This window comes from Xiphophorus hellerii, chromosome 11, assembly GCF_003331165.1.
Source record: "Xiphophorus hellerii strain 12219 chromosome 11, Xiphophorus_hellerii-4.1, whole genome shotgun sequence".
Taxonomy (NCBI): Eukaryota; Metazoa; Chordata; class Actinopteri; order Cyprinodontiformes; family Poeciliidae; genus Xiphophorus; species Xiphophorus hellerii.
The window spans coordinates 1,647,864-1,662,742 of NC_045682.1; the positions used below are offsets into that span (position 1 = coordinate 1,647,864).

Sequence of the window (14,879 nt, forward strand, 5' to 3'; positions counted from 1 at the left end):
ACAGTCAGCCATAAACGCAGAGCCCTTGGAAATAAGGAAATATTGGGAACATCAAATAAAAACTGAGGACTGTTATAACTTTGAACTATTGATTTGATGCTAGGAGGATTTCGTAATTAACCATCTGCTTATTAAAGTCGGCATCATGCTTCACTTTTAAGAGACAGTTTCAGCCATACTGATACAATGCTTGAACTGTATGTTGCTTTTTTTGTTTGAAAAGTGAACACACCAAACATAAGGTAGACAAAGATGGAAGCATAGCTATTATCCAAGCCAAATGGCTATAAAACTAGTGATAAAAAAGGATTGGATTCAAGATGTAGTACGAGTGGAGCAGAAATAGCTGAAGATACAATAGAATAGAATAGAATAGAATAGAATATGTATAATTAATCTATCAGGGGAAATTATTTATCTGCTGTCAAGCTACTCCAGCTACAATGCTGAGCAAGCTGAGAATTTGCCATCAGACAAAGTTACCGTCATTGGTGGTTCTTGAGGGTGAGCCTCTTATTTTGAATTGGATCCATTTTTTTGTTCTCAAAATAATTCCCAAACATTTTGAGAATGTGTTCAGAATGATAATCTTCAGCCCTGGTCAATCTAAGTGTTAACACGTTGCCAAAATAAAACTCAAAAGGGGCACAACGTGCATCCATGTTTTTATTTTTATTTTTTCCAAGTAAGTATTTGTTCCGCCCTTGATAAAATTGTGCTCTGGGCATTGAGTCACATAGTCTGAATCAAAAACCACCACTGGCCTAGGAAGAAAATTAACAAAAAAACAAATAAAACAACAACAACCCCCCGGAATATCTGAGGCTCAAAAACAATATCATTCAGTGTTTAAACGTGATAGTGTTCTTTAGTACTATAACATGACTGTAATTAGATTTATAAATCACTAAGGTAATGTAGGACTCGAAATCGAGTTTTTTATAAATCTTATTACTTTACTGCAAAAAGGAATTCCCTTTTAGGGTAAAGTCATAAACGCTCTTTTAGGAAAGGATTTTTAAAATACTCTTTTGGCCAACGATGAGTCAAAAGATGACTAAAAACATAAAAGGAAAAAGTCGTCAGAAAGGTATTCATACATAAAATTCTTTAATGCAATTCTAAAGAAGTGCGTTAAAGAACTGTGTTGTCTTTCGCTATGTATAGTAGTGACTTGACTAAGTGGGACTTTGGATTGGAGCGTGACATACGGCTTACGTAGACATCACGTGGTAGCGTGAACAGAAACAAACATGGCGCCGCGAAAGTGACAAAAAAACCCTGCGGTAAGTGTTTTAAAACTGAAATTGTCGTACTTTGCTGTTGTCTTTGGTAGATTTTAGATTAAAATAAAAACACACACATAAACAAATTAAAAGTTAATTCGTGCTGTAACTTGATAGTTATCTGATCAGGAAACTGAGCCAACGAACTTTATTTGAGGCTTTTTTGGTGTGTCGTGTGTTCAGTTTGTTTCCATACCAACCGCCGTCCTCGCGCGCTGTCATTTAACATTCAGCTGCCTTATTCTGCTTAACGGGACTGTGCTTTTTAAACATTAATTTATTAAGTTTGTTTGGTTACTTTAGGCCTTTCCTGCCAGTCAGCGCTCAGGGTTGGATGATCCCACACGCAGATGAGAGGAAGAGGAAGACACTCTTCATCACCGTCGTCAGGTAACAGCTGCTGTAACTTCCGTGACAATATAACATAAAAAATCGAGAGAAAGAAGCGGTTGGTCTGGAGTCACCTACTGTTTCAACATACCTGTGCACTGTAACAAATCTAAACATTAGGGAAAAGGTAAATCCAGTAATTCAGTTGAAAATATGAAAACCAATATGTAGATTCGTTGTACAGAAAGTGATTCAATTTAATTCAAAATACTTTAGAAAGGGAAATAAAATGCAACTAGTCTCATCCGAGTACCTTCAAAGATGGTGTGAGAAAGAAAGTTATCCAGTAGCAGTCAGTCTTGTAGGAAATCTAAATAGGCTGCTGACTGAAGACTGCATGACAATCTTATGACTTTCATGACATGCTAACAGCTCACTTTCTGGACAATAAGAGATGAAACTTCACAGGAACATGTCCTGGATAATGCAAGCACTGCTAATCCACCTCATTTGCTTTTGCTTTTCTGAAGTCTGTCATCTTCCTTTTGACCAGTGTTTTCAATCCTGGTCCGAACCAAGCACAACTGATTTAAATGACCATTTCAGCACTGGCTGTATTTCAAGTGTTGCAGATGCTTTTTAAATCAGTCACTCATTTAAATCAGGTGTTTTGGCAGCATGGGGACACCTGAACAAGTTTTTCCCCTTCTTATGAGTCAATAATGAAAATATTTCTGAATTACAATGATTTTTATTTGTCTTATTTAGTACTGAGAAACAAAATTTTGAGTTTTAATTTCCTGAAAGCCTTAATTATAAAAATTAATGACAAAACAAAATACTTAGAAGATATCACGGTATGTGTGAGTGTGATGAATCTATACAAAATGAGTTGCAGTTGTTGAAGCAAATTGCTTGAGTTAATTAATTTTCAATGATTTTCCAAGTATGAAAATAAAATAAATCTAACATCACCCTGCTTTAGTACAAGCATCTCCTGAACTCATTTGTTTGCAGTTTAACTGATCTATCTATCCTTACACATAGTTATGGATCACGACCCAAATACAGAGATACTGGATACGTAAAGCTTTTTTGTGATCAAGTAGTTTTTAGTACCTTTGACAAAAAATGAGCAAAGATTCTATATATTAAGTCAGTAGGAAATATTTTTTTAGCATCTCTAAACATTTGCTTCAACAACAAAGCATCACTGATGGTACATAATAGATGTTTGCTTTTTAGTACTTTGATGTCATTAAACTGCTACAATATGTGATTTGTCACCTTGTCTAAATATAGAAGAACCTCAGTTGGCCTATTTCTACTGAGAGACTTGTACTTTTAAACTTGTAAAGACTTGATGTGTTTTCTTTGTCCTGAATCCTAAGAAATAAAATAAATCTAGTTATTTTCAAAACAATGCAGATGAACAATATACTAAAAACATCTTTAATTTCAGGCAAAAACAAAAGGGCTTTCTGAATTGAAGAGGTTGCTGCTCTAGATTGTGGTTGTCTCTTGCCTGAAAGAAAATTAGGAGCAGTTATCCAGTAGAGATGTTGCTCCTTTAGATTGAGTCAGCCAGCATGCTACATCTGCCTCTTTTTAGAGGTTTTATAGGCACTCTAAAATATTATTCATCAGAATGGAAATTATTGAGTTAATTTTAATTAGTCATCTGATTAATAGCTTATTTCAACAGGCTTAAACGAAAGACTTGTTTTCTAAATTTTGACTAGAAAAGGAGTTGCACTTTTTTTTTTTTATGATCACTTGTTTTATGTAATTTATTTTTTAAGGTTTTATTAGCTCCAGTGGCCTTTATTTGAGAGTGGTTAAACAGGAAAGTGGGTAATGAGAGGGGGGCAGGCAGCAAAGGTCATCAGGCTGGAGACTAAAGCCTCCATTTGTGGGTTGTGCCTTCCCCCTGTGCCACCACAGCACCCATGTTAAATATATTTAATAGTCATTATTTAGTTGAAAACAGTTTTCATATTTAAGAGTTGTTTTTGTCTATTTTCTTTGTCAAAAGGCCACATTTTTGGTTCTGATTGATTTGTAAAAGCAAGAATAGGGTAAAACTTCCAAGATGGTGAATACTTTTTATATTCAGTTTGTAGAAACTCTCAAGTGTCATTTTTCTTCCTGTCATAGCGACTCAGCAGCAGAGCAGGATGGCTCTGAGGAAGAAGCTGGCTCAGAACATTTCCTCTGATAGCCAACAGAATGAAAACACCCAGGAGGACATAGCTTCTACCGACACAGAAAGCAGGGTAAAGATGTTTAAAATCAAAACTTATAGTTTTAATGTATGTATTAAAAACTGAACCTAAAACATGTTCACTGATTAAGCTGTAGAAGAGTAAATTCCATCTGTGGTTTGGAATCTGTTTTTCAGGATGAGTTCTCGTCTTTGCTTCGGTCAACATCATTAGCACGAGAGAAACGCCGAAGGGAGAGGAAGAACCACTCCAGACGAAAAGGTGGATAAACGAATAGTCAACGTTTCCTGTCGCAGGCTGTTATTCACTGGAGAAAGTTTCAAAACGTTGGAACTTATTCTTTCAAAAACTTGCTCTTTCAGATGCATTCTTGCTTCTGTATTTTCTAGCCCATAGGAAACGTTTTTATGTACTCTTGGTACTCAAACACTCTTGGCCCAGTGCTTCGGATTTGTTTAGGTAAATTCTGTTGGTTTTGTCTGTTTGCTGCTCAGAGATGACTGAGGATGAGGAGATGGACCTGGCGCTACAACTCAGCAAACAGGAAGCCAGCAACACAGCACTGAGACAGCAGCAGGAGGATGAGAATGTGATGAAGGCCATTCAGGAGAGCGTGAGTTCAGATTTGACATTACTTTCTGCAGAAATCCTGTTGAAACAGGGATATGGGTTTTCTGGGCTGTAATTCAGGTAAGATAAGAGAAGAATAAAGTTAGCACATCCAGGGTATCCACACTTCCTTAAAAAGCCTTAAATTAATTTAGCTAAAATAATGTTTGAAATGTCTTAACTTCATTTTAAAAAAGTAAGTTGGCCTTTAATTTAGTCTTGACAGGACTATTTCATCTTGTATATTCAATGTATTTTTTTTTCTCGTGGGATTTTTCTATCAAAGGAAAGTGAATTGCACTCAGACATCTTCATTGTGGTCTGTGAGGCAGGTGGGTTAGTATACTGTTGCTTGCTAGCTAACGTTTTTGCATATATCATGGGTAAGTGCAAATTTATCATCAGTTAGCTGGGCAAAGTTCATAAATTGCTGTGACCATTCATAGTGGTTTTTAAAAGTCTTAAATTTGAGTTGGTGAAACCAGCAGAAACTCTGATACCTGAACAAATAGTGGAAATAATCCATGATTTTTACTAACCCACCTTTTCTCTGTTTAAATCTCAGTGTTTTCATATTTAAATACAGGGAGAAATCTGTTCTCTCTTGTTGAAATAGTTTCATCACATTAGATCTCACATGTTCCAGCTCACATTTAGATATCTTCCTGTTCAGAGGTGAAGCTGGAAAAGTCATGAACTTAGACCAAAACCTGCACAGAAAACCAAAAATGATCCCAATGAGAGGAATCATCGGGAGAGTAGACCTTAACATTTGCAGTTTTAATCAAAGAAGCTTTTCTCCCTCATAGATGGTCAACCAGACACAACCTGGTCTGAAGTCTCCAAATAAACATCTGCTTGATGGCGTCCCCCAGAGCACCAGCTCTCGACGAAAACTCTCATACTCTAACGGGGAGAGGATGCCAGAGGAGGGTGGCATGAACTCAGGTGAGTCTGAGGATTTCTTCCTCCTGTAGTTATTCCTTCTGTATGAAGAAAGCTGCTGATTGGTCGATTGTGTTGTTTTTTTTCCAGGAGCTGTTGGACCAGGAGATGAAATTATTACCAGGAGAAAGAAGCGGAGAAAACAAGCTGGCAGTCCTCTAATGGGAATGCCAGAATTGTCACAGACTCAGAAAGTTTCCTGTGAGAATTCTCCCAGTATCACAGAACCGGTCTCCGCTCATCTGGACTCTCCGCAGGTCCGTTACAGTTTCACCTTTTTTTTCCTTTCCATTCATACTTTACAATCAGTAAAGAATCCAAAGAAAAGTGATCATTTACATGCTTTCTCCTGTTCGGGAAGCAGAGCTCCGACTCAACGGATATTGAAGACTCCCAGCTCCAGATGTCTCCAGTCTTCCCGCTGACCGGCTGCAGAGCGGATGTTCATGTCAGTCGCCTCAACCTGGATGTAGTGGAAGCCTGCAAGAGCTCTGGGTTTGTCTTGTATTCTCAGGACAGTTTGATTTCCACTCAAAAATCTGCTCAGCCCAGAAGCCCCGTGTTCCCCCAGAGTAACCCCATATTCTGTCCCAAAAGTCCTGTGTTCCCAGGAGATGACATGGGCCGTGAAAGACACTTGGAGCAGAGCCCCACATTTGTTAAGAGTCCAGTTTTTGGCAGGACTGCTGACTGCTCTAATCATCCTGCCTGTGAAAATACAGAGCTCAGCTTCTCCTCTCAGGAGAGTTCAAATCCCACTGTGAGGTCTGGCTCCCCCCAGAGCCCTGTGTTCCATAAAAGCCCCTCAGGACAGTCTTCATTCTGTAAAGATCCCCGCCGAGGGCAGGTGGAGCGGAGAGATGAGCGGTCAACAAGCCCTGCTGAACTGCAAAGGACCGACCAGCAGCTCCGAGCTTCTGACCGTGACCAGAGTCCTTCTGGCTGCAGGAAGGTCAGCTGGTTTTACAATGATTCCATGTTAAAGAAAAACTGCTAAAAGTTGCATGATGTATGTAGCTTTTACAAAAATGTGTTTTTTACATGTTTATTTAAACTACCATCATGCAGTGACATTGTAACATAAGAGATGTCCATCTTTTTCCTGTTAAGTCTTCAGTCAGAGGCCTCTTCAGAGTCTTTGCTAACTGACTGCTACTGGAAATCCTTCTCTTTGAAGATATTTGAGTTACAGCAACATTCTATTTCCCTTTGGGATCAATAAAGTATTTTTGAATTGAATTTGAATCCTAATCTTCCTGTGTGGGGTGAACCTTTTCTTGAAGGGCCAGAGGTCAGATTCCTGATCGTCTGATTACTCTCTCCCTCTCCTTTTTTTAAAGAAATTGTGATTATTACTATGATCTCCATAGAAAATTTAACATGTTTGTCAATGGAACAGCTGCAGGAGTTAAATCAGATGAATCTGATGTGTGGTGTAAAGAGACCAACACAATGCCCCATGTGATAGTTTCTGTAAGTTTAGAGCAGCTGCTTTGGGATGCTTCACAATATTTAGGCAAATATTGTGAAACTCTTTTCAACTAGACTGCAAGAACCAGCTGCTTATTGTTTTTTGTTATTACTCCACATCAGTCACAACCTACCCCACTTAAACTGCTTCTGGTTTCCTTCCTTTTTTATCTAAAGGATATAAAGTCTGGCGGCTGTCCAACTGCCGAGTGCAACAGACATTCGCCGAAGTCAGGTACGACGTAAGATTGCACATTTCATTTTTTAAATGTGCGATCAGCAATTGACTTGCAGTGTTTCCGTAACTATTAACCATTAGAAGAGGTGAATGAAAACTGCGAAGGCTGGACTTCTGCAGAGACGGAGCTGACAAGCGACATGACACTGATCTGGTCAGAGCAGGAGGAAGATGATATTACGGTGCGGAAACATTCAGATTAAAGCTGTTTTTGATGATTATGTTGTGTTTTCAGTGTTGAACCTTTGTCCTCATCCTTGTGTGTGTGTGGACGTGTGTGTGTGTTCTGCTGCAGCCCGTTTGTTCTCTCAGCCCAGTCTTCCCTGAGGAGAAAGCTGCTGGAACAGCAGACAATCAGTTGGGATCATCCCCGAATCATGTATTGACACCTTCCCAAGAACCGTCCGGGCCAGACTGCAGGTACATCAACCTTACATATAAATTTAAGTTTTCTTATAACTGTAAGAAACACTTTTATTTTTAATTTTTTTGCATTCAGGTGATCAGAAAATAAATGAAAATGTATAGTTCTCCATATTTTTAATAGTAAACATTAAATAATTTTGCATAAATAATTTATGACTAATAAACTTGAAACATAATCTGTGACAGCAGACTGTGTATAAAAATATGCAAAGTACAGATTGTGATTCAGTTTTAAACCCACAGTAATCCTGGATTACTCCCCTGCTGTCCAGCAGAGGGCGTCTTGACCTAGTGCTGACTCATAGAAACGATTATGCAACTTCACTTTTTTACAAAATCTATTCCAAATTTAAGATTGCCAAGAAACTCCCCCATCCCCCCAGAATAATACTCATTCAGCGTTCACTGTTGAAAATGTTTAAACTAAATTAGTGTCTTTATGGCGTTTCCTCAATCTTCTAAAGTAACGTAGCTTTTTGCTATGTAATTTTTAATCATCTTCTCAAGTTTTTTTTCTCTGATAATCTAGAGAAAATTGTTTACAATGTAAACAATGTTCTAGAGATGGTTCACAGCATAGAATTAGTATAGATGAGGGCTTATATTGACATGCTAATGCCTGAGCATTCAAGTCACTTGAAAGAAAATAAACAAGCAGCTTCATTTAAATATCCCTATAAATAAACCAGCAGCTTTTAGGTTTAGGATGAATGCCCATTTTAGATCATATTTTCCTTTGTAACTTCATAACTAATTGATTCTCCCTGTAAACCTCCAAAATCTGGAGCCGTTTGGCTTATAATTGAAACACAAGCATCTCTGGTCTTTCTGTTTCCAGCCTGAAACCCCAGAAATGTTCGTCACAGCCACCCACCTCTGCCCTGCATCCTGTGAGCAGACAGGAGGAGGTCCGCAGGGCGTCGCCCCAGCGTGGGGAGCCTTCAGACAGACAGACCATCCACTACTACTGGGGGGTTCCCTTCTGTCCAAGAGGCCTGGACCCAGACACGTACACCAAGGTGAATCTGATTGTCAGTTGGACAAACACAGTATTTAAATTTTAGACAAACTTGAATTACTTGATTATTCCTCATTTTTTATATCCAGATAATAAGCTCATTAATTATCAAAATGAATAATATTTAAAGTTCTAATATTAGCATAAGTGTTAAATGTCAGAGATGCTGAACGGCTCATGTTTTCCTAAGGTGATCGTGGCTCAGATGGAGGTTTATGAGAAGAGTCTGAAAGAGGCTCAAAGGGGTCTGCTGAGGAAGGCTGAGTGGGGGGAGGCCATCCAGTCGGAGCCACAGGTCAGCCAACTTTGATTTAATTATTATTATTTTTGTTTATTTAAACATGTACAAAATCATTAATAAAAGATGTTGCACGGGATTTAGCTTAAGCTTGTTCTCGTCTGTAGTCCCTGAGCAGGTGAGTTAAAATAGCCTAACATCATAAAATATACATTAAAGATCCCTGTATGCCCTCTTCCTCCAAACAGTGTCTAAGTTGGTTATTTATTTCCATATACACTGTACAAAATAACTCCATCGTTTTTTAAAAAATTAGAAATTAGAAACACCGCAGCTCTATTCCAAATCAAAAGTTGATTAAAGTTGTTTTCACTCCACAGGGGTTGAGGAACATTAATTATTCGGCTACATCTGGAAATTGTTGAACCGTTTATTTCCTGTCGACCAACGATCTGATGCCTGTAAACAGCCATTCCAGCTCAAAACTACGTATATTCACACATCCTCTGAGTCTCTTAGTGTTGCCACAGAAACAGCATTTTTTCTCTTTGACCATCTTGTTGCTCTGATGATATTGCTCACTTCGTGTTGTGTTCAGTGTTGTCATCTCGTTGGAAATAAAACATTTTAAGGGTATTTCATCTTCAGCATATGGCAACTACAACCTTCAAATTATTCCAATCATTCTGAGCCATGATTCCTTGAATATGAAACAAATTTCCAACATCATCATAAGAATTTAACTGAAACTTTTATTTTTCTGAACCTTATCTGTTTTGACATAGTGACAGTAACAAATATATATAAAAAATATTTTTTAGAAAAGTTCCATACTGCAGATCATCAAATAAATGATGCTGACTAAACTCCTTAGTGCTGCTGTTTAGATCATTTCCCTTGACTCAGTTAAACAGAATCGGTCATCTGCACGTTATGACTGTTTTCTGTTACTCTGCTACATCTACAATGAATGATTTGCCATGTAGAAACAAAAGTCAAAACAGTTATTAATGTAGTTGGGGATGTTAGTCTGCTCTTATTTTGATGGGGTTTTTTTCTCCTCAGAATTCCATATCCCCTGAAGCATCAGCTGGATCACCTCAGCCTTGTGTTTCTCGAAGGTAAAACTAAATCTCGAAACTCTTAAAGAAAAAATGTGGTTGGACTCCTAGCGACGAAATATATTCAACCCAAGCCCATGTGAATTTCACACTCCAAAATTCTTACCTGACAAAAATAACAAAACTTCAAAAAATATTTTTTATTTTTTCATTGTTCACTGTCATCTGAGAATATGGATCTTTGTCACTCTGATTTGTTGTTTCCTATTTATCAGGAGAGGTCTAAGACTGAGAGGCAGCAAAAGGAGCGAAGTTGCTGATTTTCTTCCAGAAGAGGAAGAGGAGAGAAAAGATGAAGGAGAAGAGGAGCAGCAAGAGGAAGAGGGGAACAAGAAGAGTGATGAAGTGCAGATGGACACTGATGACTGTGAGGTTTGTCCAGGTGAAGTAGTTTACTGTTATGACTTTAGCTCTCAGGTTTCCACTCATATCTGAGCTGCTGATTGAACACATTTCTCCTGTTTGAAACAAACAGAAACTCAACTGAGTGACAACAACAGCACAAAAGACCTGAGCTTGGATGCTGATGCTGAAACACAGGTCAGCCCCCTGCTAGAAGTAAATAATATTACTCTATTTCAAAATTCTGTTCAGGAATCCTTTTATGGCTTAGTGCATAATGATGAAAAGAAATCCTGCGATGTATTTATTTTATCTCTTCACAGCCTTCACAGAAAGATCCTGAGCTGCCTGAGATCAAGATGATCCTCAGAGATGATTCTCCGATCAGAGACGAGTCTCAGGAGCCAGAGCCAAATTTGAAAAGTAAAAAAGAACAGAAAAGCAAACATACTAAACCTTCTGAGTTTCATTGTCATTCTGTAAATTAACTGCCATAGGTGAGTTTATGTGTGATGCGTTTTATCCACAACAGACTCAAAAATAGAGGAAAACGTCTCAGGTCACGGCAAAGATGCCGGAGGACAGACTGCACGAAGGGTAAAGAAAGTCAAGAGCAGAAAGGATCCAGAGGTGGAGAAGATGGAGGACCGAAGTCTTCAGAGATCAGAATGTCTTGAACTGGAAGCATCCGTCATCCCTCACAGCCCTGAAGCCTCTGTCGACTGCCCCATCTGTCAGGGATCGTTTCCCGTGAGTGAGATTGAGATGCATGCGGCGTACTGTGATGGAGAGGTGGCCGTGGTCGACCAGAGGAGGCCTGAAAGTCAAGGTTTTCAAGGTAATGCAGAGATTAGTCCTTGGTAACATTAACTAATTTTACAATTAGTTTGCTTGATTAAAAGTCAATTGGAAATTATCACTGTTTTCCTGGTTTGTTGTGCTGATGTTTTTTCCTTGTTGTTGACAGATTTACTGAAACCTCGTAGGAAGAGAATGAAGAGAACAGAGGTGGTGTCGGAGGAAACCACCCAACCCTCTGATATTTGCAGGTCTGTAGAAACCACAATCAGATTAGCAGAGTTTTTTCCAAACTACATTATCTGACACCTTGTCATTTTTTTCTCCATGTTGTGATTGTATGATCCAAGCCTTATGAAATGGGTCTCATTAGTATCACTTTGTCTTTTAAAATCTCAGTAAATCTTGTTCTTTGCTCCACAGGAACCAGGAGAAATGCTACATCTGTCAGAAATCTGTTCCTCTAAGAGATTACAGCCGACATACAGAGCTCTGCCTTCAGCGTGGGACAGTGAGCAGGGTAGGAGTAACCGGAAAAAATCTGCTTTATTTACATATTTAAATACTGTGATGAAAACAACTGTTTAATTTGCTCCTTTGTCTGTACACATCAGAAGGGAAGTCTGTTGTCTGCTCTGGAGAAAACAGAAAGCAGAGACTCAGGTCAGTGGTCAACAAAACTACATTTGAATCCTGTTTGGTAACACCTTGCTCTGGTTTTGGTCTTAAGTAAGCTGCAGGGAAACCAAAAATCAATATTCAGAACTCCCTGTCAGACGAGTTGAAGTATCTCTGATTATCTCTGATTTTGGGTCTTCTTGCAATCTGCACCGTTATGATGGATGTTTTTCCTCAGAAACAAACTCAGGTTTGATGTTTAAATGTTTTCTCAGGTGCTGGAACATCAGGAGCCAAACCCCAACCTGAGTAAGATTTATTTCACAGAACTACTAAACTTTCTTCTGCATATTACATGTGTTTGGGTTCTTAATTTCTCAAGTTTTGATGTTTTTTTTTTCATTAACTTTTTTGTCTCATGCTTTTTAGCTGAGCTCAGAGAAGTTTTTTGTTTGTTTGTTTTAACACAAGGCCTTTGTAGGGTCTTGAAGTTCTTGCAGAGCACATACAGATTTTCTATTTTATAATATTTTTACATTTAGACCTGTGTCAGTATTGTAGGGTTGAAACGATTAATCTGATTAATCGTGATGAAAAAATGGTTGATCAACTAATCATCAACTAATTTAGTAACCGATTAATCTTTTCTTTTTCTCTAAACATGTTCTACCCAGACCTCAGCAAGTGGCAGATTTAGTTTCTCCTGGTTCAAATGATGTAAAATAAAGCCTACTAAGCTCCTTTTATTCCAATTATTCCAATTGGAATCCAATTATTAATTGGTATAATATTGTATACAAAAGACTGAAGTAGTGAAATGAAAAATCTGCAGAATGCAGCATTTTTTTAAATCTGATTAATAGTCAGAATAATCCATTACTAAAATAATCATTAGTTTCAGCCCTGCAATATTGTACATTAATTCATTCATGTTGACATTTTTAATTGTCTGTCATATCTTGACACAACTGCTGGTCATCCCTGGTTTTGAATCTGTCTTTCTGCCTGAATGATCTGGAGTCCAACAGCTCTGTGTGTGCGTCTGTGTGTGTGCCTGACTTTCAGAGCAGTTATCGATCTGCGGGACGATGATGAGGAGGATGAGGAGGTTTCAGCGTACAGAATCAGTAACTCTCCCATCAGATCCTTCACTCCCATCTCTGAGGCCACAGGATGCCTTATTGACTTCAGGAAACAGCAGCGACCCAAGAAGCCGAGTCAAAAACGAAGATGACGTCATGAAGAAAGAGCCAGAACCCTTAACCGTCACCAGGCTGCCAGGATTGTGATGGAGCCTTCTTCAAGATGTTTAATTTAAAAAAACAAACTGAGCACTCGAGAGGAAGCTGTCTTTGACTCTGTTGAAACCACTATTGTCAAACTACCTCCTCCTTTGTATAAACATTCCCGTTATGTTACTGTAGTTCTGCTTTTTATTTACATTTAATGTCTTTTAATCAAGCAAACTCATCTGCTTCAAAATAAAGATTTTCTCCGAATATCAGTTGAACTGAACTGTAGTGCCTTTTACTGTCAGAATAAAATATTACGCACCTGAATTCAACAGATCTGACTCCAACAATTTAAACTACATAAAGTAAAAACTGAGGGATCCCTTTGAAAAATGTAAATGTTTGTCAACAAATGTCCATCAGGGTAGATTTGTATTTTATTTCAATAATCATAAGTTGGAGAACATAAACTCACCCAAGTAGGTGGGTGAAGTTTATACAGTCAAGTTTCTAGACCAAATTTATGAGAGGAGCAAACATTCTGTTGAAATAATTATGTGTGACATCTTAATTTTTCTGTTACCTCCCACTCACTAATGGATCAACTACAATGAAGTAACAAAACCTGTCTTCACTTTGTCAAAAAAACAGATACCACCTTCTCATCCAGTTATGGGAATTGAAGCACCATCAACTGTATCCATGGGTGCTTCCCGACACAGGGGAAATAAATTCTGACAGGTGTTCAGAAGAAAAATTAAAACAAAATACAGAGCAATATTTCATTGTTTAATGTATTTGGCGACCTACAGAGAAAAGGAACCTCTTGCAGCTTCAGAGCTGATGAAAACTGTGATCCCATTTCAATATGGATGAAGCTAAAAGTGCATGACTTTAATTTTTAATTCATTGTTAAAGTAAAACATAAAATTGATTGAAGGGACCAATTAGTTATGGTTTTTGTGCCACAGCATATAATCACAAGATATGACTTGGTATTATCTCTTCAGTAGGCTAAAGGGGCACTGGCTCCCACTGGCCCTGACTAGAATCATCCATGTCAAACCACATCTTGTGAGTTCAGAATATTTCCCTTCAGTTACAGAAGCAGGAGCGGTCCTAGCCTGTTTGGGGCCCTGGGCAAACAACATTCAGAAATACATTTTATTTTATTTTTTTAAAATAGACTATAAATCCGTTGCTGAGAAGCCTAATAAAAAGAACAACAGATATAGCCATTAGAACAGGGGTCCCCAAGGTCGGTCCTTGAGGGCCGGCATCCTGCATGTTTTAGTTCTCTCCTTGGTGGCACCAACAACCTTTTCAGAATGTCAGTGTTCTTCTTAGGCCTTCTAACAAGCCATCATTAGAACTAAAACATGCAGGAGGCCGGCCCTTGAGGACCGACTTTGGGGACCCCTGCATTAGAAGAATCGTCTACACTTCCGCCTGTGGCCAGTGGAATATATGAAATTAGTTTTAGACTTCAAATTAATGAGATTAACTACTGTACAAGCCCTGACAACAGATATGCATGTCTGCTGATATTGTTTTAATATTAAAATACATAATCACATCATATCAAACTTTTTACACACAAAAATAGAAATCTCCACTGTGCAGAAATATCAGTTCGTACTACATGCTGCACTGGATTATTATGTCATTGTAGTTTGTCAGACTTATCACTTCAATTTCAACAGCAGAGCTGTCCAGGTTGAATATGGTTGGTATTTCAGAGACAGTCTCCTCACCATGGGCGCCTGTGGACAGTAACTCAGCAGCAGCTGCGCAAACTGTTCAAAGCATTAACAGCTCCTGCACGACTTCTATTTAAAATTGCTTTGTAAAATGTAAATGGCAAGAGACATGCGCTTTGTCTTGTATCTTGACAGAACTGACAGAAACCAAACTGTTTATAGATTTATATCCAGATAGAATACATATTTTACATATCCAAACATCTTCTCAGCTTTAACTTAA

At 38.3% G+C, this 14,879-nt stretch overlaps 1 protein-coding gene across 4 annotated transcripts; it reads left to right on the top strand.

Annotated features, from left to right (window-relative positions):
* The first annotated feature begins 1,221 nt into the window (after window positions 1–1,221).
* uimc1 (ubiquitin interaction motif containing 1) lies at window positions 1,222–13,174 on the top strand. 4 transcript variants are annotated; one of them, XM_032575510.1, is made up of 24 exons: window positions 1,222–1,286; window positions 1,590–1,676; window positions 3,774–3,892; window positions 4,018–4,102; window positions 4,336–4,454; window positions 5,260–5,398; window positions 5,486–5,652; window positions 5,760–5,890; window positions 5,993–6,347; window positions 7,043–7,100; window positions 7,185–7,285; window positions 7,399–7,523; window positions 8,368–8,548; window positions 8,738–8,842; window positions 9,851–9,906; window positions 10,122–10,288; window positions 10,382–10,464; window positions 10,572–10,671; window positions 10,781–11,086; window positions 11,216–11,297; window positions 11,470–11,566; window positions 11,661–11,709; window positions 11,940–11,973; window positions 12,730–13,174. In XM_032575510.1, the coding sequence occupies exons 2-24, from the start codon at window positions 1,637–1,639 to the stop codon at window positions 12,896–12,898; spliced, it is 2,868 nt and encodes a 955-aa protein (XP_032431401.1). In that variant the 5' UTR covers window positions 1,222–1,286; window positions 1,590–1,636; the 3' UTR covers window positions 12,899–13,174. The 4 variants fall into 4 exon arrangements, with proteins under 4 accessions (XP_032431401.1, XP_032431400.1, XP_032431399.1 ...); XM_032575509.1 differs by having other exon boundaries at window positions 5,760–6,347; window positions 10,382–10,446; XM_032575508.1 differs by having other exon boundaries at window positions 5,760–6,347; window positions 7,188–7,285.
* Window positions 13,175–14,879: the final 1,705 nt, after the last annotated feature.

Coding starts and splice junctions, on each gene's coding strand:
- uimc1 (XM_032575507.1), top strand. CDS start 1,637: ATGAGAGGAAGAGGAAGACACTCTTCATCACCGTCGTCAG. Junction 7,524..8,367: donor CCGTCCGGGCCAGACTGCAG/GTACATCAACCT, acceptor TTCTGTTTCCAG/CCTGAAACCCCAGAAATGTT. Junction 11,974..12,729: donor GGAGCCAAACCCCAACCTGA/GTAAGATTTATT, acceptor CCTGACTTTCAG/AGCAGTTATCGATCTGCGGG.